Source organism: Hyperolius riggenbachi, chromosome 1, assembly GCF_040937935.1.
Source record: "Hyperolius riggenbachi isolate aHypRig1 chromosome 1, aHypRig1.pri, whole genome shotgun sequence".
Taxonomy (NCBI): Eukaryota; Metazoa; Chordata; class Amphibia; order Anura; family Hyperoliidae; genus Hyperolius; species Hyperolius riggenbachi.
This window is the reverse complement of record NC_090646.1, coordinates 135,724,723-135,747,575: the sequence shown is the minus strand read 5'-3', so window position 1 is coordinate 135,747,575 and position 22,853 is coordinate 135,724,723. Positions and strand designations below refer to the sequence as shown.

The 22,853-nt window shown below is 42.0% G+C and overlaps 1 protein-coding gene across 2 annotated transcripts in view; it reads right to left on the bottom strand.

Annotated features, from left to right (window-relative positions):
• Nucleotides 1-19,434, bottom strand: part of TRMT9B (tRNA methyltransferase 9B (putative)) — a 43,256-nt gene extending 23,822 nt beyond the window's left edge. Inside the window, exons 1-2 of one of the 2 annotated variants that reach the window (XM_068268596.1) lie at nucleotides 19,371-19,434; nucleotides 3,039-3,193 (exon numbers count right to left, since the gene is read on the bottom strand). In XM_068268596.1, the coding sequence (XP_068124697.1) occupies nucleotides 3,039-3,192 (154 nt within the window). In that variant the 5' untranslated portion in view covers nucleotide 3,193; nucleotides 19,371-19,434. Of the gene's footprint in view, nucleotides 1-3,038; nucleotides 3,194-19,370 lie in introns of those variants that run through there. The other variant, XM_068268600.1, reaches the window with a different exon arrangement.
• Nucleotides 19,435-22,853: the final 3,419 nt, after the last annotated feature.

The window sequence follows — 22,853 nt, the reverse complement described above, 5'->3', positions numbered from 1 at the left end:
TGGAGCCAAATACAGGGCAATCTTGCAAGAAAACCTCTTGGAGTCTGCAAAAGACTTGAGACTTGGGCGGAGGTTCACCTTCCAGCAGGACAACGACGCTAAACATAAAGCCAGGGCAACATTGGAATGGTTTAAAACAAAACATATCTATGTGTTAGAATGGCCCAGTCAAAGTCCAGATCTAAATCCAATCGAGAATCTGTGACAAGATCTGAAAACTGCTGTTCACAAACACTGTCCATCTAATCTGACTGACTGAGCTGGAGCTGTTTTGCAAAGAAGAATGGGCAAGGATTTCAGTCTCTAGATGTGCAAAGCTGGTAGAGACATACCCTAAAAGACTGGCAGCTGTAATTGCAGCAAAAGGTGGTTCTACAAAGTGTTGACTCAGGGGGCTAAACAATTATGCACACCCCACTTTGCAGTTATTTATTTGTAAAAAATGTTTGGAATCATGTATGATTTTCGTTCCACTTCTCATGTGTACACCACTTTGTATTGGTCGTTCACGTGGCATTCCAATAAAATTGATTCATGTTTGTGGCAGTATTATGACTAAATGCGGAAAACTTCAAGGGGGCCGAATACTTTTGCAAGCCACTGTAAAAGGATGTTTTTCTTGAGACTTCAGTGTCTCTTTAAATGTCCCCAGAGGGGATCACAATATAATCCCTACCATAGTCATATGTCTGTATCATGTAGTGTACAGTATGTATCGTAGTCTAAAACATTTTAGGGGAAAGCCAATTAACTTATCTGTATGTTTTTGGGATGTAGGAGGAAACCAGAGTGCCCGGAGGAAACCCACATAGACATGGGGAGGACATACAAACTCCTTGCAGATGTTGACCTGGCTGGTCAACACCGGGGAACCATTGTTGCAAGGCGAGAGCGCTAACCACTACGCCACCATGCTGTCCCCGATGCCCCCTATTTTAATCATGGCTATTAACATAGGTGTCTACGGCGGTGCCCATATTATTGGCAAATGGCGTTCGGCACTGACAGTAGAGCCTTAAGATTAGGCATCACTGGGGGGAGGGTCATAGTCTTAGCCATCGCCAGGAAGTTTGTAGGGTTAGGCATTGCCGGGGGAGTGTCCATAGGGTTAGGTATTGGTGGGGGGATTACAGCTTAATTAGCACATTAACAGCACTTTCAATATCATTGTTAAGCTAGTCAGGCCTCCTTGGTTATAATATTCAACAATTCCCATGTAGGAGCTAAAAACATCATTCATCCCTTTTCCTAATGGAACGAGCAGTTGTATATAAAAATTTGAGAATGCACAGTGGGCTGGAAGTAATTCTGTGGTGCCCTCTCCTTGAAGTGTCACCCTAGGCAACTGCCTGGTTTGCCTTTGCCTAAAAACAGGCCACGCAATAAAATAGACACCATGCTGATTTAAAAAGGACCCGTTAATAGTCACCACAGTTTCCCTTGGTCTCCTTACAGCTGCCCTATGCTCTGAATAGAAGAAAAGAAAAAAATATTCTTTCACAGGCGAAGGATTAAAATAATCAAAGTAAATCCTGCCGTTGAGCACAGACGCTTACACACTTTACCCCCAGTCATGTTAATTGGAAACATAACTAATGTGTGAAGAAACCAAGAGACGTTAATAGACCAAAATAAAGCCCATCTCTGCAGGGCTGCCGGAAGATGAATAAAGGGAAGACTATTAATAAAGGCATTGTGATGAACACAGACTGAAATACTGTAATGTTAAATTAGCAAGACTATAAAAAATCATCACACTCATTAGTGGTATCTGCTTTCTGAGCTCTTCATTCTCTGTTTCTGTGTGAGAAATCTCCCATTATTTCCCCAGAAGGAATCACTTTACTCACAGTGCTGATGTACTGTAATATCTACAACTCTATTTTTATCCACTGTCGTCTATCTCTGTGTGCCATTGCTCAGAGAAGGCCGGCAGAGGCTACAGGGAGGTCTGTGATGTCCCATTTTCAGGACACGTTTACATACAAATGACAAAATCAACTACGAATAAATAATAGATAGAAATTGAACACGTGTGTGATATATTGGTCAGATTTTTCAAATGTTAAAATCAATCAAAAAAAATTGATAGTAATTCTTGAGTTGGAAAAAAATTAAAATAAATAATTGTATCATATGTGGACACGTCAAAGGACAAATGAAGCAAGAGCGCTATGGAGACTGCCATATTTATTTCCTTTTAAGCACCAGTTGCCTGGCTGTCCTTCTGATCCTCTGCCTCTAATACTGCATGCTTGTTTCTGCTGTGATTCAGACACTACTGCAGCCAAATAGATCAGCAGGGTTGCCATGCAATTGGTATTGCTTAAAGGACAACTGTAATGAGAGAGATATGGCAGCTGCCATATTTATTTATTTTTAAACTATACCATTTGCCTGGCTATCCTGCTGATCCTCTGCCTCTAATACTTTTAGCCATAGACCCTGAACAAGCTTGCAGCATATCAGATGTATCTGACATTATTTTCAGATCTGACAAGATTAGCTGTATGCTTGTTTCTGGTGTGATTCAGACAACACTGTAGCCAAATACATCAGCAGGAATGCCAGGCACCTGGTATTGTTTAAAAGGAAATAAATATGGCAGCCCCCATATCCTTCTCATTACAGTTGTCATTTAAAACAAAATAAATATGGCAGCCTCCATATTCTTCTCAATTTAGTTGTTACCACAACCATATTCTCTCTACCTTCCTGACTCTCAAAACTTGAGATCCATAGCAAATGGGTTAGTCCTAATAATAAAGTCCTCCAGCTGGACACCAAGGTGGCCTAACATGGAGTATAGAAAGAAAAGAATGCCAACCCCAGAACATACATCAGCAAAAATCAATACTAGAGATTGCAATATGTCTGACTCTAGCCCATCCGGAGCATTTCCTACATGGCAGTGGCAGATTCAGTGACTGGTTGTCACATTTTGGCTAGAAGAGACAAAGCTAGATAGATCCACTGAAATGTGCAAAAGCCAAACACCTGAAAGCTGTAGAAATGTCATTTAAAAGAAACAGGCTTACCGATATCCACAACGAGGCTGCCGGGTTTCTGTTCCAGCAGGAACTGTCGGACCTTGGGCCAAGCCTTGCTCTGTACTTCATTGAAGTATGGCGCTGTGCTCTCATACACGCTGTGCACATGCTGATTTTCCAGCTGGGTGGCTTCATGGTCCATGCTGAAAGAGAACAGCCAAGAATCACTTCAGTTTAACCATTAAAAAGCAGCAAAAATGGCAACATCACTAGTAAACCCCTCCTAAGCATGAGCACTCCCATCTCATGAAGCCAAAATAATCCTCATTACACAGAGAAAGAAGTAACAATAATTACGTGGAGTTCTTTGGCACTGTTCTCAGACGTTTGTTTTCACAGACACCAAAACTGGAAGCAGACAGAAAAATCACAGCGATAGGATTTAGGATTTTAATAATTAACAATAAACCTCTTTGTGACTTTGCTGCAGGGCTATTCCATAGCCCTGCACATCCTGAAGTTCAAAGATTCTCAACTGGATCAAAATACTGTACCAGCATGGGTATCCATAGACCAGCATAGGTATCCATAGATGGGTAATCTACAATCTACTTTGGAATGTAGCAGATTTTGATCGTAGAATATTAATATGGTGTAGTTACAAAAAAAAACCCATTTTATTTAAAATAAAGCAACTTTGAAATAAAATGAAAATATTAGTTTTCACTAAAGCTGGGTATAAACGTCAGATAAAAATCGTTGTAAACCAAGGAATCAATCTACCACATTGGTTTATCAGGAAGGTTTGATAGACAGATCATTGCGGTACACAAGCAATCGATCAGTTCATGCAAAAGACCCAAGAAAAGTTTTTGTATTCCATTTACTTCTCTGGAAGTCTTGTGGGGCACAGGTACTTCTGAAGGCTGCCCAAGGAGTGCCAAAGACCCAGCCGGTTACATAACTTCAACGGGGACAGCAGTGGAACAAGGGGACATAGAGAGGGCTAAAAAAGGCTCTATGGTATCCAGAGTCTCTCCTCTACTTACATAAGTATCTAACCTTAGGCGAGTTTCCTCACTTCAGGTTTGTTTTAATGAGTAAAACAATTTTTATTCCTAATTAACTACAATTAGATCAAACTGTTACAGATAAATGTTGGCCAAACATTAGATGTTCCATTAAAAATGTTAACCAAGTAGATAGGAATCTTTGAAAAGAACTGAATGTACAATATGAATGTCTAGGCAGTGTACTACCTGGCTCACAAAAACTCTTCAGTTCTTTTTTACGGTCATAGAATTTACTTGTACATCTCTCTGATTACATTTAGATCACGACTCCCTGAACGAAGGAGAACATTTTTATCTGTTCATACTAAATATAGTTCATCATAACACGTCTCAAAAGGACATGCTCTTATGTTCTCTTCTGGAAATAAACAGAATCCGGAGACAAATAAAAATATAAAGAGACAGTCTACGCAAAGGTGACAGCAGTAGGGAGTGGAGTCTGGTGGTCTTGATCCAGATCCCTTAATGGACTCTTCTGCCTCATGGGGACTCATGCTAAGACTTTCGCCAAGCTCTGTACCTTCCTACCTTGGAATTTTGCAGGTTTTTTGGACCCATTTACAGAACAATTAGTGCATACATGGGCAAATCACACGACATGATTTTACACAAATTTTTTAAAGTGCTAACACGTCTGACTGAGCTCAAGTGGTACTACACTGATCACTGCTAGCCCATCAATTTCTGATCTGGAAGTAAACAATTGCTTGCGGAATCAGGCCTTTGTCAACCTGTCTATGACTATCTTTGAGGGGACACTGTAGTGAGAGGACAATGGAGGCAGCCACATTCATTTCCTTTTCGAGAATACCAGTTTCTGGCAGTCTTGCTGATTCGTTTTGCTGCAGTAGTGTCTAAATCATATACCTGAAGCAAGCATAAAGCCAAACTATACGGCCAAACTTTAAACAGAGAACCTAATGTTCATACTTGTTCTGAGTCTGTGGTTGAAACTTTTAGAGATAAAAGATCAGCCAGGCAATTGGCATAGTTTAAAAGGGAAAAAGGCAACCTTCATATCCCTCTCACTACAGTGTCCCTTTTTGATCATACCCTGACGTAGCATCCAATCAGGATGCAAACGCATTGGTGGGCAGCTCCTAGGCCAGCTACTGTGCTTGGCCACACCAGCATTACGTGCACATTGGCACGTATCGCTAGAGGAGCGTCTCTCTGTCAGTACGAGAGCAGTGGTGAGCTCTGTTGGTGAGCCTGCTAGACAACCCAGGATTTGTGAACGAGCGGCACAAGCCAACTAACGCAGAGCTGACCACATTATTGATTGGTTACGATTCACCCCGTTTTTGTTTGATCCATTGGCAAGACCCCCGGAGTTGCCTGGATGTTGGAGCGGACATAACATCTTATTTTGCATCTACCAGAGCTCCTGTTATCAAATGGCCGGTTTAAACTTGTGTCTAACTGTCTATTGGGATTACCTAAGGAGGCCCCCAACAAACTTAGCTGGGAAGGTTGAGATTATCTCTGGCCAGAGAAGCATCTTATTACTATTTACGCTATTAAACTGTATTTATATGCCACTGACTGGATTGACAGTTGCGGTTGGTCATATCATCATCATCCGACATTTTTTGTACTTTTAACATTGTCTTGGGGATTTTTCCCTCATACTGTATTTATTGTGAGTTTTGTCCAGCGGCAAAACAGAGTGGCCGAGGAGGACGGGAGGGACTCCACGGGCCTCATAGGGCTGGAGGAAGCCCCAGGTAAGTATTAATACAGGCTGTTAATTGATCTAAGTATACTTTAAGGGCTAGTTCACAGTGCTCAGTTGTGTTGCAGAATAATTCTGCATGTCAGCTTATTGCCCATACAGTTCTATGGGACTGTTCACAGTACTGCATTGTAACAGATCACGTTATTTTAACTCGCTGCATTCAGGCTTTGTATTAAAGTCTATGTCCAATCTCCATTGCAGTTCACACACAGTATAATGTGTGCAATGTACAAAGGACCACTGTGAATCCAGACTAATAGTACATTGCAGGCTTTAGGGGTAAGGATGGCGATAAGGAAACTCTGGGGCTCAAAAGACTTTTCACTTTCCAGATGTCCGCATTCTTCACAGAACATAACTCCTTTGTCAATATATAAATCACTTTCTAGTTCTGTGACAGGTTTCCTATGAAGTTGTTTCAATTCATCTAGTCAGTGTCTGGAGGATAGTTAGCCAGGCACAATGTCTGTGCTGTGTAATGCTTGCATATGCTGTACTGTGTAATACATACTGTACATCCGTTCATCCAGCATTTATAATCAGAAGCCATAAATAGAGACCCAAAAGCAAGTAGGACCGGCACCTCTCTTAGCAGTGGTATCAAAGCTCTTTTATTGTATCAAAACGGCATAGCAATGACAGACGCTGTTTCGGGACTCAGCCCTTTCTCAAACTGCAATAGCCTAAATATACACCCGTGCACAGGGTGTGCAGGTCTGTTTGGACACTAAGACCTTGACCAGGGCACACTCGAAGATTGCTACCATTTGTGGTGCTCCTTCTTTACATTGTTTGATGTGCCATAAATAGAGACAACATCCATCAAATATTAATACACAATTATATTATTCATGTCAAGCTAAAGATACTCCCAAAAATATCTGAAACAAGTCAAGGACACACATTGCCTTCTAATTGATTTTGCCCATCGTTCTGTGCTACTAAGGTGCCTGACAGAGGCTGACAGAGGAATGTACCTGTGCAATCTGCAGCGTTCTCTGTGGCGTTCTCTCTTCACAAACATGAAATCAATGAAGCTGCCTGTTCTGCTTCACTAGAACTTCCCAGCACAGCGCTAAGCAAGGGACACTCGAGGATACTCACAACACATTGCATTAGGAGGCCTTATCTTTCCCAATAATATTTATCAGACTACATTAAGATGTTGCACATGCCATACATGGAATGAAAATAGGATTATCACTGCTATCTATCTTTGCCAGTCCTCATTACCGTGTACAGTCTCGCTTTCACAGGAAACCACAGCTTTACAGTTCATGTAACAGGGTTCTTAAATGGAACCGGAGGTGTGAGACTATTTCCTTTTAAACAATACCAGTTGCCTGGCAGTCCTGCTGATCTTTCTGGTCAGTAGGGTCTAAATCACACACCTGAAACAAGCATGCAGCTAATCTGATCTGCATGCTTGTTTAGGATCTGTGGCTTAAAGGGAAGATCCGCGGTCCTGTTTAAAAAAATAAAAATACAAATCCACTTACCTGGGGCTTCCTCCTGCCCGTGGCAGGCAGGACGTGCCCTTGGCGCCGCTCCGGAGGCTCCCGGTCTTCTCTGGTGGCGCACCCGACCTGGCCAGGCTGGCTTCCAGGTCGGGCTCTTCTGCGCTCCAACGTGCGCCTCACGCTGACGTCATTGGACGTCCTCCGAGCTGTACTGCGCAGGTGCAGAACTACTGCGCCTGTGCAGTACAGCCTGGAGGACTTCCGATGATGTCAGCGAAACCAAGTGAGACGCACGTTGGAGCGCAGAAGAGCCCGACCTGGAAGCCGGCCTGGCCAGGTCGGGTGCACCACCAGAGAAGACCGGGAGCCTCCGGAGCGGCGCCGAGGGCACGTCCTGCCTGCCACATGCTGGAGGAAGCCCCAGGTAAGCGGATTTGTATTTTTATTTTTTTAAACAGGACCGTGAACCTTCCCTTTAAAGTATAAGAGGTAGAGGATCAGCATTATTTAAAGCTGGATTGTCAGCCATTTAATCAAATTCTATTAACCCACTGTTCTGTGTTATTATGCAGCCTGGAACCTGACCCTGTATTGCAAGCGTGTATTGTAATAAATCTTATCTCAGTCAGCCTGGCTCTATTTGGTACATTACCAACGAGAAGGAAGCTTGTCATCACCCCTCCCACATTTCTGCTCCTCACTGATTGGCTGAGGGCAGTTCAGTGAGCTGCTGAAATACGATCTATGCTGTGCTCACACATCAAGATTGGCTTCAGTCAGAGGGAGTTAAGATGGAAAATGACAGGAACAGTTTTCTTTTTATTTACTAAATTCAATTCACTGAAATCAAAATGTGGACAGTACAATACATATGTTATGTAAGTAGAACAAGTATTTACTGTGTTTTTCTTTCCTGGGATAGTATGGCTGTCCCTGCTGCTTTAAAAGGAAATAAACATGTCAGCCTCCATATCCCTCTCACCTCAGGTTCCCATTAAAGAAGGATACAAGTATAATAAAACAAAGATGTACTACTGTAATATATAAGAGGCACCTTGTCAATTGACACAATTATGAACAACCATCTCAGACAATGAGAATCTAATGTCTGTATGTACGTATAGAAACACATTTTTAAGGTGGCCATACACTCCTGTCAGGAATCAGGAGGAAGTCTGAGATAGGCTTCATAGTCAATAGATGGGATCATCCTGATTCAAAACTTCTTTCTATTGAAAGGAAAACAGAGATACAGACAACAGGAACACTGGCCACACAGTTTAGTAAAAAGCCATAAAGCTGCTGTAACCGACAGATGGACTTCCACGTGAGCAGCCATGTTCACCTACATGATCAGATATCCAAGCTACACAAAGCTCTCTCAATCCTCCATAAACACTGCGGTATTGATTTTTTTCAGTCGCACTTTCCTGTATTTGCTAAATAAATGCAATCATGCCTGAGGGACTGCGTGACTGGCAGCTGTACTGTGACAAGATTCACATGACCTTGTGCCTAGGTTATTTCTTAACAGGAATTCCCTGGACTGACACTGAAAACACGAGTCTCATCCCTAAAACACATAAGCAGCAAGGTTCTTTGTAAAAATGGGATGTCAACATGGAATGGCGACTGGATCTTGGTCTATGGGGGACATGAAAGCATAATACAAACACAAGATAGCACTCTGAAGGCACATTTTAATATTGGCAATGCATGTTCAACCATCTAAAGAAGAATCATATTTTTAAAGTACACCTGAATTGAGAGGGATATGGAGGCTGACATATTTATTTCCTTTCAACCAATGCAAATGGCATGGCTGCCCTGCTGATCCTCTGGTACTAAATTAGACTTGCGACGCGCTGCACAAAATCGTCACATCCCGAGGCAGACGCAATCATAGCCCTATGGGGCTATCACTTTTATCGTGGGGCAACGCAACAAGTACAGACGCCTTAATGCACTGCATGTAGTGTGTTAACAGTGCGTGTTTACATGGGAAGTGAGGCATTCTTGAATAGCACTGTATGCCTTTACCATACCATCAAGGTGAAATGCAATCTTTCGACACATTTGATTGTGGTACAAATGAAGAATAAAATCACTGCAACTGATTCAGCACAGTGTGGAGCCCTTAGAGTGGTGAGGGTTATTTGGCAATTCATAAATTGCTAAAGTGGAAATCATGGGAAACAGGCTGACACATATAAAAGTTGTGATCATGTAGGGTGATTGTCACTTTTAGCAGCTCATCACCACAAATGTGCTGATGGTTTTTCAGAAACAGAAGTGATTTTAAAGGGACTCCGAGCAGTGCAGAAACTATGGAAAGATGCATATCATTTTAAAGCTCTCTTTCTCCTCTTTCCAATGATATATAAACCGCTGCCCTACGCCTTTTAGTTTTCGCTATTTTCGCGATTGAAATTGCCGCGGCCGCGAATTCAATCGCGAAAATAGAGAAAACTAAAAGGCGTAGGGCGACGATTTAGGTGTCGCCAGAAAGAGGAGAAAGAGAGCTTTAAAATGATATCCATTTTTCCATAGTTATTTGTATTACACAGGACGACACTTTCCCCAGTGTCAGCAGCTCCATTCAGCAGAAAAAGTCGCCCTGTGTAATACAATGTAACTATGGAAAGATGGATATCAATTTAAAGCTCTCTTTCTCCTCTTTCTGACGACACCTAAATCGTCGCCCTACGCCTTTTAGTTTTCTCTATTTTCACGATTGAAAACGCGGCCGCGGCAATTTCAATCGCGAAAATAGCGAAAACTAAAAGGCGTAGGGCGGCGGTTTATATATCATTGGAAAGAGGAGAAAGAGAGCTTTAAAATGATATGCATCTTTCCATAGTTTCTGCACTGCTCGGAGTCCCTTTAAGAGTATAAGCTCACTGCCACCTTTATAAATATGTCCCCTCTTAAGCCCCGTCTACACGGGGAGATGTTGGGGAGATGTTGTGGCGATCGGCGGCCTGTTGCGCGTCCCCGCCGCGTCCCCGCTCGCCGCGCGTGCGCCGCATTCGATTCCCCGCTCGTGCCCGCTCGTCCCTGCCGGCGCCGCTTATCTCCCGCACGATTCCCTGCCATTGTCCCCTCGCGGGGATCGAGCAGGGAATCGCCGGTGCGGAGATCCGTCCTGTCGGATCTTATCAATCGAGCCGCATCAGCGGCTCGATTGATAAGGAGCATCGCGGCCGCATCTACTCGTGTAGATGCGGCTTTAGATATCTCTTCATTAGATATCGGTTGGGTTAGTTTGGTATAGCAGGAGAGAGATTGGCAGTGCTTCCAAACAGAGGCAGCACCTCTGGCTGCACAGAGGTTTTAGCCCCTGGGGGGATCTTCACACCTCTGTTTGATTCATTTCATTTGCAGCCTAGGAGCGCTGTCAATCTGTAAAAAAAAAAGTAATAATGTGTTAGGCCTGGTGCACACCAATCGTTTTTGGTAGGATTTTAAAAAGCACTGCAGCTTGTGAAAATGGTTGGCTAATGCATCTCAATGCGATGGTGCACACCAGCAATTTGAGGTTTTTATCAAACCACAAACGTGGCTCCTGCAGCATTTTTGTGGTTAGCAGATGCGTTTCTGCCTCGATGTAAAGTATAGGAAAAGCTCAAACCGCTCTGAAAAACGCTAGATCAGAGCGGTTTTCCAGGCGTAACAATATTTGTAATCTGCTACACAAAAACGTTCCAAAAAACGCTAAGCATGTTTAGAAAACCTCTCTAACCATGCCTAGAATCTCTCTGAAAATCTGCTTCAACAACCTCTAGCAGTTTGCAGATCTGCTAGAGGTTTTTGGTGTGCACTGGCCCTTAGTTTAGTATGCCTGTGACATGATATTATGCCAACAGTAAACAATCTAACCATCATCATTTCTTCACAGCAATTACTGTTCTAGAAACATGCATGCTTGGTTTAGCAGAATTGAATGTTGTACAGGCATACATGCTTGGCTCAGAAGATATGTTGCTTCCTTTGGAGAAGAGAGAAGGAAGAGCAGCAGCAGACCTCCATCAGCGCCTTCTATTGAGGGATTATAATTTCAGTCAGGAAAACTACAATCCATTTGATTGCATTTTCACTTAAGGAGAGTCACAGAAGGTCTGGTGGAGGCTATATCCAGCTGTCACCTCATCATGCAAATACAGCAAAATGTCTGGCGACTCAGCCAAGGGACAAAAGTATTATTATTTATATAGGGCCGACACCTTTTGCGGAGTACATAGTGATGTAACTAGCTGCGTCTCAGAGAAACTCACAATCTAATCTCTACAATAGTCACAAGGCCAACTTTTGGGGAGAACCAAATTATTATTAGTATTTATATATTGATGACATTTTCCATACTGCAGAGTATATAGTCTTGCCACTAACCGTCCCTCAGGGGTACTCACAATGTAATACCCACCATAGTCATATGTCCATTGTAGTCTAAGGCCAAGTCAAGAGGAAACAAATTAACTAATCTGGATGTTTTTTGGATAATGGAGGAAACCCCCAACATAAAAAAACTCTATGCAGATAATGCCAAAGCTGGGATTCAAACTGGGAGACACATTGCTTCAAGGCAAGACAGCTATACACTACGCCACTGTGCCACCTCAATTAATCAGCTTTTCACAGCATATGCTATAAAATACTCCTTATGATACTGAGACCTAAAATGTTCCTCATGGAACTGTAGGAGAAAAAAAATTGTTCAACCTAAAATGCTATTGTGCTAAATCACACATGAGCCCATTTGCAATTCACTTTTTCTCATCAGTTTTCTCCTACATGATATTTTCACATCTTCTCATAAAATGCCCTTTAACCATTTCAGCCCGCGGGGATTTTTCACCTTATGCATCTGAGCAATTTTCACCTCCCAGTCATTCGCTAATAACTTTATCACTACTTATCACAATTTATTGATCTATAGCTTGTTTTTTCCGCCACTAATTAGGCTTTCTGTGGGTGGTACATTTTGCTAAGAGCCACTTTACCGTAAATGCATTTTAACAGGATTAATAAGAAAAAAATGGAAAAAATTCATTATTTCTCAGTTTTCGGCCATTATAGCTTTAAAATAATCCATGCTATCATAATTAAAACCTATGTATTTTATTTGCCCGTATGTCTCGGTTATTATACCATTTAAATTTTGTCCCTATCACAATGTATGGCGCCAATATTTTATTTGGAAATAAAGGTGCATTTTTTCCGCTTTGTGCCCATCACTATTTACAAGCTTATAATTTAAAAAATGTTTGTAGTATACCCCCTTCAAAAGCATATTTCATAAGTTCAGACCCTTAGGTAACTATTTATGTCTTTTTTTTTTTTTAATTGTAATTTTTTTTTTCGATTAAAAATTTTATTTGAAGAATATTTTGGTGTGGGACATAAATAGTTAATTTTTTTATGTTAGTATGTATGTAAATTGTAATATAAAAAATGTGTAGATGTAGTTTTACTATTTGGCCACAAGATGGCTTTTTTGGTTTCCCTCCTTGTACTTCTCGCTAAGCGGAAGTACAAGGGGGATGCGGAAATTCTTCCGGGCAGAAGAACTGAAGCCTCACGGATGAGCGCTTTGGTTTTTCTGCAGGGGAAAGGGATCGGTGATCGGGAACCATGTTCCCTTTCACTGATCCCAGGGCTACCGGGGGACACCCGCGATCGCGGGCGGGAGCGCGCCGAAGCGCGACACCGCATCAGAGCAGCCGCCCGGACGTGAGCTTCACGTCCGGGCGGCAGAAATGGTTAAACCACCAACAAGCAAGAAAATACTAAAAATTAATTTTAATAGTACTTTTTCACCAAATTTTATGTACTTGTTCAATTGTAAAATTCTTAAAAGTTATTTTAAAGAGGATATGAAAAATATCTCTTAAGAGATAACTCAGGAGAAAAAGTTAATTGCTTATGGGCCGTTGTCTTTGAGGTGGTGACTTCCATATATGTCACTTTGTTTAATCGTTGACACAAGCCTTGTACATGGTTTTGAATAGAGATGGCCCGAATGGTTCGACCGCAAACTTATTCGCGCAAACTTTGGTGGTTCGCGTTCACGGTGAACCGCAAACTATATGCGAGTTTGACCCACCCCCTATACTACATCATTAGGGTCAACTTTAACCCTCTACATCACAGTCAGCAGACACAGGGTAGCCAATTAGGCTCCACTCCCTCCTGGAGCCCTTTCCCCCTTATAAAACGAAGGCAGCGTCAGCCTTTTCACTTACTCGTGTGGCTGCAGTAATTAGAGAAGGGAGAGAACCTGCTGACATAGGGAAAGCTTAGTTAGTCTCTTGTGTTAGGCTTGTTAGCTTGATCCTTGCTGATACTTATTGCTAAAAAGCACTCCTCATCCTCAACAGCTCTTTTGAGAGCTAATGTTGTTCTTGTGATCTATTTTTTGTGTGTGTGTGTGTCCCACTGACACTTGTGTTGCATATACAGCCCTGTCAGTCAAATGCAGCTGCTGGCCCCTTGGTAATTCCTACTGTGCTACTGCCAGGCCCCGCACATTCAGTGATTACCTGTGTGTGTGACAGCTGCACATTTGTAATACCAATCCCTGCATACCTGTTCAGTAGTGCACCTACCTACGTGAGCGCAAGCAGTGTTATATTATATATCAGTCGCTGCACCTGTTCACGGTACCTGTGTGTGTGACAGCTGCACATTTGTAATACCAATCCCTGCATACCTGTTCAGTAGTGCACCTACCTACGTGAGTGCAAGCAGTGTTATATTATAAATCAGTTGCTGCACCTGTTCACGGTACCTGTGTGTGTGACAGCTGCACATTTGTAATACCAATCACTGCATACCTACCTGTTCAGTGCACCTACCTACGTGAGTGCACACAGTGTTATATACCACCAGTCACTGCACCTGTTCACAGTACCTGTGTGTTTGAGTGCTGCACATTGTATTGATACCAGTCACTGCATACCTGTTCACTGCACCTGTGTGACTGCACATTGTATTAGTCAAGTCAATGCATACCTTTCACTTCATCCCCCCCAATATGGGCAAAACAGGCAGAGGCAGGCCACCCGGCAGGTCTGTTCGAGATCATGCTGTCATGATTTCGTGCGGCCCTGGACCAAAGTACAGTGTTCAGAAGGCGCGTGCCATAAACCCCCAAGATTGTCAGGACGTAGTTGACTATTTAACAAAGAACACCTCATCTTCCTCAGCTTCCGCACGGAACCATGACATAGCTTCCTCCTCCTGCTCTGATTCTGGCACCCCACTTAAAGCCAAATCTACACGATACAATTCTTTATACGATTCGATTACGATTCTATTTACGATCCTATTATATCCGACATGTCCGATCAAGAATCGATTCGATTCAATTCGATTTGCCATTGTTTTGCAATGGCAAATCGAATAGAATCGAATAAAATCCTGATCAAACATGTCGGATATAATCGGATCGTAAATAGAATCGTAATCGAATCGTATAAAGAATCGTATCGTGTAGATTGGGCTTAACACTCAGTCGGCCGCCACCACCAAAAGTGCCATCACCCCAGGGCTCAGCGGTGTGGAAATGTTTTTGTGTCTGCCTCAGATGAGAGCAATGCCATCTGTACTCTCTGCCACCAAAAATTGAGCCATGGAAAGACCAAGACCCGCGTAGGGACAACTTTCTTAAAGAGAACCTGTACTGAGTAAAAATATTTAAAATAAACACATGAGGTAACTTCAAATGAACATTACATAGTTACCTCGCCATCAGTTCCTCTCAGAAGCTCACCATTTTCTTCTGACAGTGATCCCTTCCAGTTCTGACAACATTTTGTCAGAATTGAAATATATCGGTTGCTGTCAGTTATATATCAGTTGCTGTCGGTTATAGCTGAGTGGACAACTGATGTACCCGGTAATGTCCATGTTTCCCTATGGCTCAAGTGGGCGATGTTACAGTTTAACTGTGTGCTGACCAGAAAGCTGTTATGGGGTAATGGCCATTTTCAAAATGGAGGACGGAAAATTCCCTTGATCACAGTGAACAAACAGGACGCGGGAGAGGAGAAAGATACGGAGGAGTAGACTACATGGAAGGTAAGTATGACTTGTGTATGCTTATTTTGACTTTTAATTTTCAGTTCAGGTTTTCTTTAAGAAGGCACATGATTACAAAGCACAAACTGCAATGGGATGACCACCTGAGGAAAAGCAGCACACAAAAGCAAAACCACACACCGCAGTGGAAGATACCAGGCCGCAATTATTTCTCAAAAAAGGTGATACCCAAACTGTACCGTGATGTTGAAAGGCAAGTGGTGTCATCTCTGGCACACAGCGTTGGGTCAAGGGGTTATCTGACCACGTGGTCTGCAAAGCACAGTCAGGCCTGCCCGAAGACTAAGTCAGTCCTCACACACAGCATCTCTGCCTGCACGCCGTGTGACTGCCTGCCCCAAGACTAAGTCGCTCCCCACACAGCATCTCTGCCTGCAGGCCGCATGACTGCCTTCTCCGCCACCACCAACTGGGTCCAGGACTCCAGGCGGATTCCTGAAATTTTAAGGCCGCTGCTAGCAGCGGCCGCTATAATAATTTTTCTGGTGCGTGTACATGCCTGCCTAATTTTTCTGGCTGCACTGTGGCTGCAACAACAAAACAAAAGGCATGTACATGTGTCAATTCCCCTTTGTGATCATTACCTTGCCGCGGTGAAGGGGCTTACGTATCACAATGAAGCAATGACCGACGGCTATATGAGTGTGTTGGGGGGGGCACACCCAAGATAATAAGATCGTTGCTTCATTGTGGACAGACCAAATTCGATCAGCTGGACAGTCACTGTTCTGTCATTGAGCTACCTCAGCCCGGCGACCGTATGGGCTTGAAAACCGCCATGGCCTGCACTCTCGCCATGGTGCGCACCAGTCCAGCACGGCCGTCACTACACAAACAGCTGTGTGCGGTGCGTTACACAGTAATTTTGGCCTGTCAGTGTGAAGCAGTACACTAATTACACTACCTGATTGATGTATACACATGCAAGGTGTTTTAAAGCACTTTAGGCCTCCAATTTAGCATGCAGTGTAATTTCTGCCCTTAAAACGCTGCTGTCAAATCCAGATTTTTCCCCAGGACTTTTGGCGTGTATCCCACTTCGCTATGCAAAAACTCAGATGTTAGACCCCCTGAAACATCTTTTCCATCACTTTTGTGGCCAGCATAAATGTTTGTAGTTTTCAAAGTTCGCCTCCCCATTGAAGTCTATTGCGGTTCGAAAAGTTCGTGCGAACCGAACTTTTTGCGGAAGTTCACGTTCGAGGTTCGTGAACCCTAAAATTCGAGCCATCTCTAGTTTTGAAACAATGGTATTGCAATGTGGTAAACGGGGCTGCTAAACCATTTGCTTTTAAAAATGGCGCATATAGCAGGAAGCGTGAAAGACACAGCCATTTCCAAAGAAATGTATTTGTACTGATTGCTTCTTCCATTGTATTTGCCTTTGCTTTAATTTTGCCATATTGGGTACTGTTGTGCATTTTTTGATTAATAAACCTACCTTTAAAAAAAAGTGTAGATTGTCTTCAGCATTTATGGTGAATAATTGTTTTTTTTACCCTCGAAGAAAAACAATTGTCCATGAAAAACGTACCCTGTACAGTTCATGGCCATGCCAGTGAATTAATAGATTTTGTGACCTCATCCAACTCAGCAGTATTTCCTAGACAGATGGCCATTTGAAGCTACTTGGTACATTTAGGGCCTGACGACAATTTGTAATTCTCAGAAAATGTATTAAAAACACCAGTTTGTGATATTTTACTCTTTCAAGTTTACAGTTTACTGTAACATTTCAGCTACTGATTTAACAACAGCATAAAAGCAGTTTAATAACTAAGCTGCTCTCTTTGTAATTGTTGTAAGTAGTAGTCGGATTCATATGAAACCTAAAACACGTTTAAAGTATAAATTACTGTACTAGGCATTATAATTTATATTTATTTACATTTTCACAGAGAGATATGAACTGCTATTAGGTTTTTTTCTCAGGTTTCTTAGGTTTCCTACTGAAGGAATAGCAAAAAAATTAGAAAGTGAAAAGGGCGGTTGTGTGCACAAGTAAAGTCACAGACAAAATATAAAGCAAAAGTAAAAATATGTTATTGATTCTATCATATATAAACATGTATGAAAAAGCTACAACTACTGTGGACCTGTAGTGGCCAACTCCCACACGCCTATAGCACTCACAAACCACACCAACCAGGGCTGTGGAGTCGGTACAAAAAACATCCGACTCCAACTCTGACTCCGAGTTTATGAAACCACCGACTCCCGGTACCCAAGCTGAGGCTACAGTGAAAGAGGGCTGAAATATAATGTAGTACACTCTGTATGTGTGTGTCTATATGAATATATCACCAAAATCACAGTTAGCCAAGAAAACAAGCAGGAGAATTATTGACTTTTCCAGCCAGTATACACTCTACCCAAGGTTATAGGGGAAACCTCTGCAAGTCCTGGAAAAGGCCTATTACTTTTACAGCACAAGACCAGCAAAGAATCAATCAGTGCACATATATCCTTTCAATATAATGAAAAGCAGATCAGTGAAAAAGACAATAGAGAAGGGGAGTGGGTAGTGACTGATAACCGCAGACTCAGTCCTCACAATGCTGAACACAAGGCATATAATTCGTTTTTCAGTGTGGGTTTGTGCTGGAACTCCAGACAGTCCATCACTGGCAAGGGGCATAGTTTACCCAGCATGCACTAGGATTGTATCATGATGTCCCGTATGGCATCTACCATAGGTGCCGCGCTGTCTAAACTTCAGGCTGGTGTTTGTGCTCCTTATTTCTATCTTGTCATATACACTGCTTACCTTTCTACAATAAATCACTCCAGGCTAAATGGGTGCTGAAATGTAACAGACCAAACAAAGCCAACATGTCAATCACAGAGATTTTACAGGCCAGGCATTGTCTCTGGGCCATTCAGAGAGCAGATAAAGAACAGTGTGCTTATAGGAGATGAGCATGACAGAGGATACATGTTACACAGTGATTCTTTAATCCCTGTTTATCCCTATAAGTTGAGTCTTATTAGCTAGGGATTGTATATACATTCCATTAACCAAACATAACCAGGTTACTTAGGATGGAGAGGCACTTGGCTCTAGGTGACCACGTGTCAGCAGAAGCAGATGGGCGAGCAGTTCTGACAACCTTTCCCAAGGAGATATTATTGTTCGTAGAGTCTTTGTATGTTCCTAAATGCACCACAGTTCCAAAAGCACAGTTTTCATGTGTGAGATCAGAGGAAAACCACATCACTATTAACTACAAAATTAAATGTTAGTGGCCTCAATTCACTAAGGACAGTTCGGTAAATTAATTTAGGTGGGTAAAATACAGCATTTGGTATTTTACACTATTTTCCCAAATTCACTAAGATTTTCCGCATGCAGTAGAGAAGTTCGGTAATATACTGAAAAAAGCATGCTTCAATTCACTAAGGGCCTGTTTCCACTACACACAGATGGGATGCAGAAAAACTGACTCCAATGAATGCCTATGGGCCTGTTTCCACTAAACACCATTTTTCTGATGCAGATTTTGCCATAGGCATTCATTGGAGTCAGTTTTTCTGCATCCATTCTGCATCCAATCTGTGTGTAGTGGAAACAGGCCCTTAGCCCTGCTTGGTAAGTCTCAACAGCTGTGGAGCAGGTCAGGCAGGAAGTTGTGAGTCTTCCCACAAGTGGTGTGCATGAGTCGGGGAGTTTTCTGTCCAGTGCAACCCCGGCTTCCCTTTAGATGTGTTGCAACCACTAGAGGGAGCTCTTCTGTATATCAGTATATAGAGATGCACATCTAAAGGGATACAGAAAAGCCTTGTTAAATGTCTCCTTCTCTGCTGTTCTGAAGTCCTGCCCTCCAAAGTATCGGATCAAATGGGGTGAGACGCAGGGCTGTGTGGATCTCCCTATTGCCGGTCTAATTCATCTGTCACCACATGGAGATTGTGAGTTACCAGCTGGTCAGAGCTGGAGGTAAATACCTAATTTACTGAATGCTTTAACCTTTGTGAATTGCAATTTCGTGACATTTCTTGAGGTATTTACCTCACAAGTTGGTAATTTACGTCACTAGTCGGTAATAGGTATAGTGAATTGGCATTTGGCAAGGTGATCAGTAAAATCAGTTGTTTTCTGCATAACTGAATGTGGTAATGCTAAGTGAATTGAGGCCATTATGTTGAGTTTTCCATTAGAAGCAAAGTCCAATTGCTGACACCATTCAGCATGAGTATTCTACCAATATATCTTTGTTCACCATTGGCATATCAATAGGAGATGCAGAATTGTTATATACTGAGTGCTTGTAAGGATGCAATGTAGGGGAACCATAGTGTATTAGCTATGTCACTGTTGGTTACTATGGATTACTGCACTTTATCATTGCTGTTTTGGACTGCTCTGTTGAATGAAGCTGGTCCACTGAACATAGTCGAATGTCCAGTCCATTGTGCCGCCTCTCACACTGCTCTGGCATTTGGCATTTCCCTAAATAGAAGCAGTAGAGTGTTGTACCATGTTAGCTATCAGTAAAAAAGCAAGAAGGTTTGAAATGCTATCATTCCGATTTAAAACGTCTTACATTTCCAAAAATAAACTCTCTGGTTGCCAGTGCCTCTCCATTTAAATGGTGACCATAGATGGTACTATTTTTCATCCAATCTTAACATTTCTATGTAGTATAAGGGTAAATTAAGTGAATATACGGAAAGGATAATTTAGGCAGTTCCCTTATATTGCATAGAAATGGTAAGATTGGATGAAACAAATTGTACCATGTATGGTCATCATAAGTCTGGCTTGTCCAGTGGCTATCTCTCCTAAGATCTCTCATCTGGCTGTGTTCCCCACTGCAGGTAGAATGTAGTACTAGAACAGGAGACTTATGAAAAAGTAACCCAGGCTGCACTGCCACACATACCATATACTGTAAGAAGGTTCACATCTCTATTGTCCTGCATTAACAAAGCATTCCCAATCCTGGTGAAATAGAAACTGTTTACAAGAATGATCCTAAAAATAAGCTATTAATACAATACAAGCGTCTTGTTATACACAATTTCCCTTCCTCTGTAGACTCTCAGCTGCTGAGCCAAAATCAAGCAAAGGAGAAACTGCAATATCCGACCATCTTTTTTAACCATAATTCCCACAAACCTATGAGAAACACTCCTCAGCAACCAAACACCTCTAGAGCTTACAGGAAGATATCACAGCTACCAGCTACCTACAGGGTGCTTGTGTCAGCTCTGTTGTTTTGATGTTCCAGTCCAGCTAAGGTGGGTGCTGGTCTTGGCAGGACATATACACCCCTTATTTATATACAGTAAAATTCCCTTATAGTAAACTCTGATATAAAAAAAACTCTGGATATAGTTAACTCAGTCCTCAGGTCCCAGCAAATGCATTTGTATAATTAGCTCATGAAAACAGCACCACACTATATTAACCACTTCACCACTGAGGGGTTTTACCCCCTGAGCACCAGAGCAATTTTCACCTTTCAGCGCTCCTTCCATTCATTCGTCTATAACTTTATCATTACTTATCGCAATGAAATTAACTATATCTTGTTTTTTCCGCCACCAATTAGGCTTTCTTTAGGTGGGACATTATGCCAAGAATTATTTTTTTCTAAATGTGTTTTAATGGGAAAATTGGAAAAATGTGGGGAAAAAAAAAATTATTTTTCAGTTTTCGGCCATTATAGTTTTTAAATAATGCATGCTACTGTAATTAAAACCCATGAAATGTATTTGCCCTTTTGTCCCGGTTATAAAACCATTTAAATTATGTCCCTATCACAATGTTTGGCGCCAATATTTTATTTGGAAATAAAGGTGCATTTTTTTCATTTTTGCGACCATCCCTAATTACAAGCCCATAGTTTATAAAGTAACAGTGTTATACCCTCTTGACATAAATATTTAAAAAGTTCAGTCCCTAAGGTAACTATTTATGTATTTTTTTTAATTGTAAATTTTTTTATTTTTTTTTAATTACAAAAAAAAAAAAATGGGGAGTGTGGGAGGTAATGAGTTAATTTTATGTGTAAAAGTCATTTATTTGTATGTGAAAAATGTGTAGGGTGTAGTTTACTATTTGGCCACAAGATGGCCACAGTAACTTTTTGTTTTAATGCGACCTCCAAGCTTCCTTCCGGAAGCTTGGAGGATGTATAAGGAGGCTGGACACGTGAGTTTTTTCTTACAATGATCGCGCTGCCCATAGGAGAGCAGCGGATCATTGCGGGGCTTAGATCAACGAACGGGAATGGATTTTCCCGTTCATTGATCTCTGGGCGAGCGGGCGGCGGCGTGTTTACTAGCGGCGGGCGGCGTGTTTACGAGCGGGAACGCGGAAAGTACGTATTTCTCCGTCCCTGGTTGTTAAAGGATGGAAAAAGGGGCGGAGAAATACGTACGCGCGGGGGTAAAGTGGTTAAGGTACCGTATAAAGCATCTGTAACATTTTTATTCAATATAATTCATTCCAATATAAACAAAGTTAAAAACATTTAAAAACGGTACCACAAGCTTCCGTCTATGCAATGATAGAATCTATTCATAATAAACAATCATAATGATAGCGGCAATCATATATATATATATATATATATATATATATATATATATATATATATATATATATAGTGCTTTGCAAAAGTATTTGGCCCCCTTGAAGTTTTCCACATTTTGTCACATTACTGCCACAAACATGCATCAATTTTATTGGAATGCCACGTGAAAGACCAATACAAAGTGGTGTACATGTGAGAAGTAGATTGAAAATCATACATGATTCCAAACATTTTTTTACAAATAAATAACTGCAAAGTGGGGTGTGCGTAAATATTCTGCCCCCTGAGTCAATACTTTGTAGAACCACCTTTTGCTGCAATTACAGCTGCCAGTCTTTTAGGGGATGTCTCTACCAGCTTTGCACATCTAGAGACTGAAATCTTTGCCCATTCTTCTTTGCAAAACAGCTCCAGCTCAGTCAGATTAGATGGGCAGCGTTTGTGAACAGCAGTTTTCAGATCTTGCCACAGATTCTCGATTGGATTTAGATCTGGACTTTCACTGGGCCATTCTAACACATAGATATGTTTTGTTGTAAACCATTCCATTGTTGCCCTGGCTTTATGTTTAGGGTCATGGTCCTGCTGGAAGATGAACCTCCACCCCAGTCTCAAGTCTTTTGCAGTCTCCAAGAGGTTTTCTTCCAAGTTTGCCCTGTATTTGGCTCCATCCATCTTCCCATCAACTCTGACCAGCTTCCCTGTCCCTGCTGAAGAGATGCACCCCCAGATCATGATGCTGCCACCATCATATTTGACAGTGGGGATGGTGTGTTCAGAGTGATGTGCAGTGTTAGTTTTCCGCCACACATAGCGTTTTGCATTTTGGCCAAAAAGTTCCATTTTGGTCTCATCTGACCAGAGCACCTTCTTCCACATGGTTGCTTTGTCCCCCACATGGCTTGTGGCAAACTGCCAACTGGACTTCTTATGCTTTCTGTTAACAATGC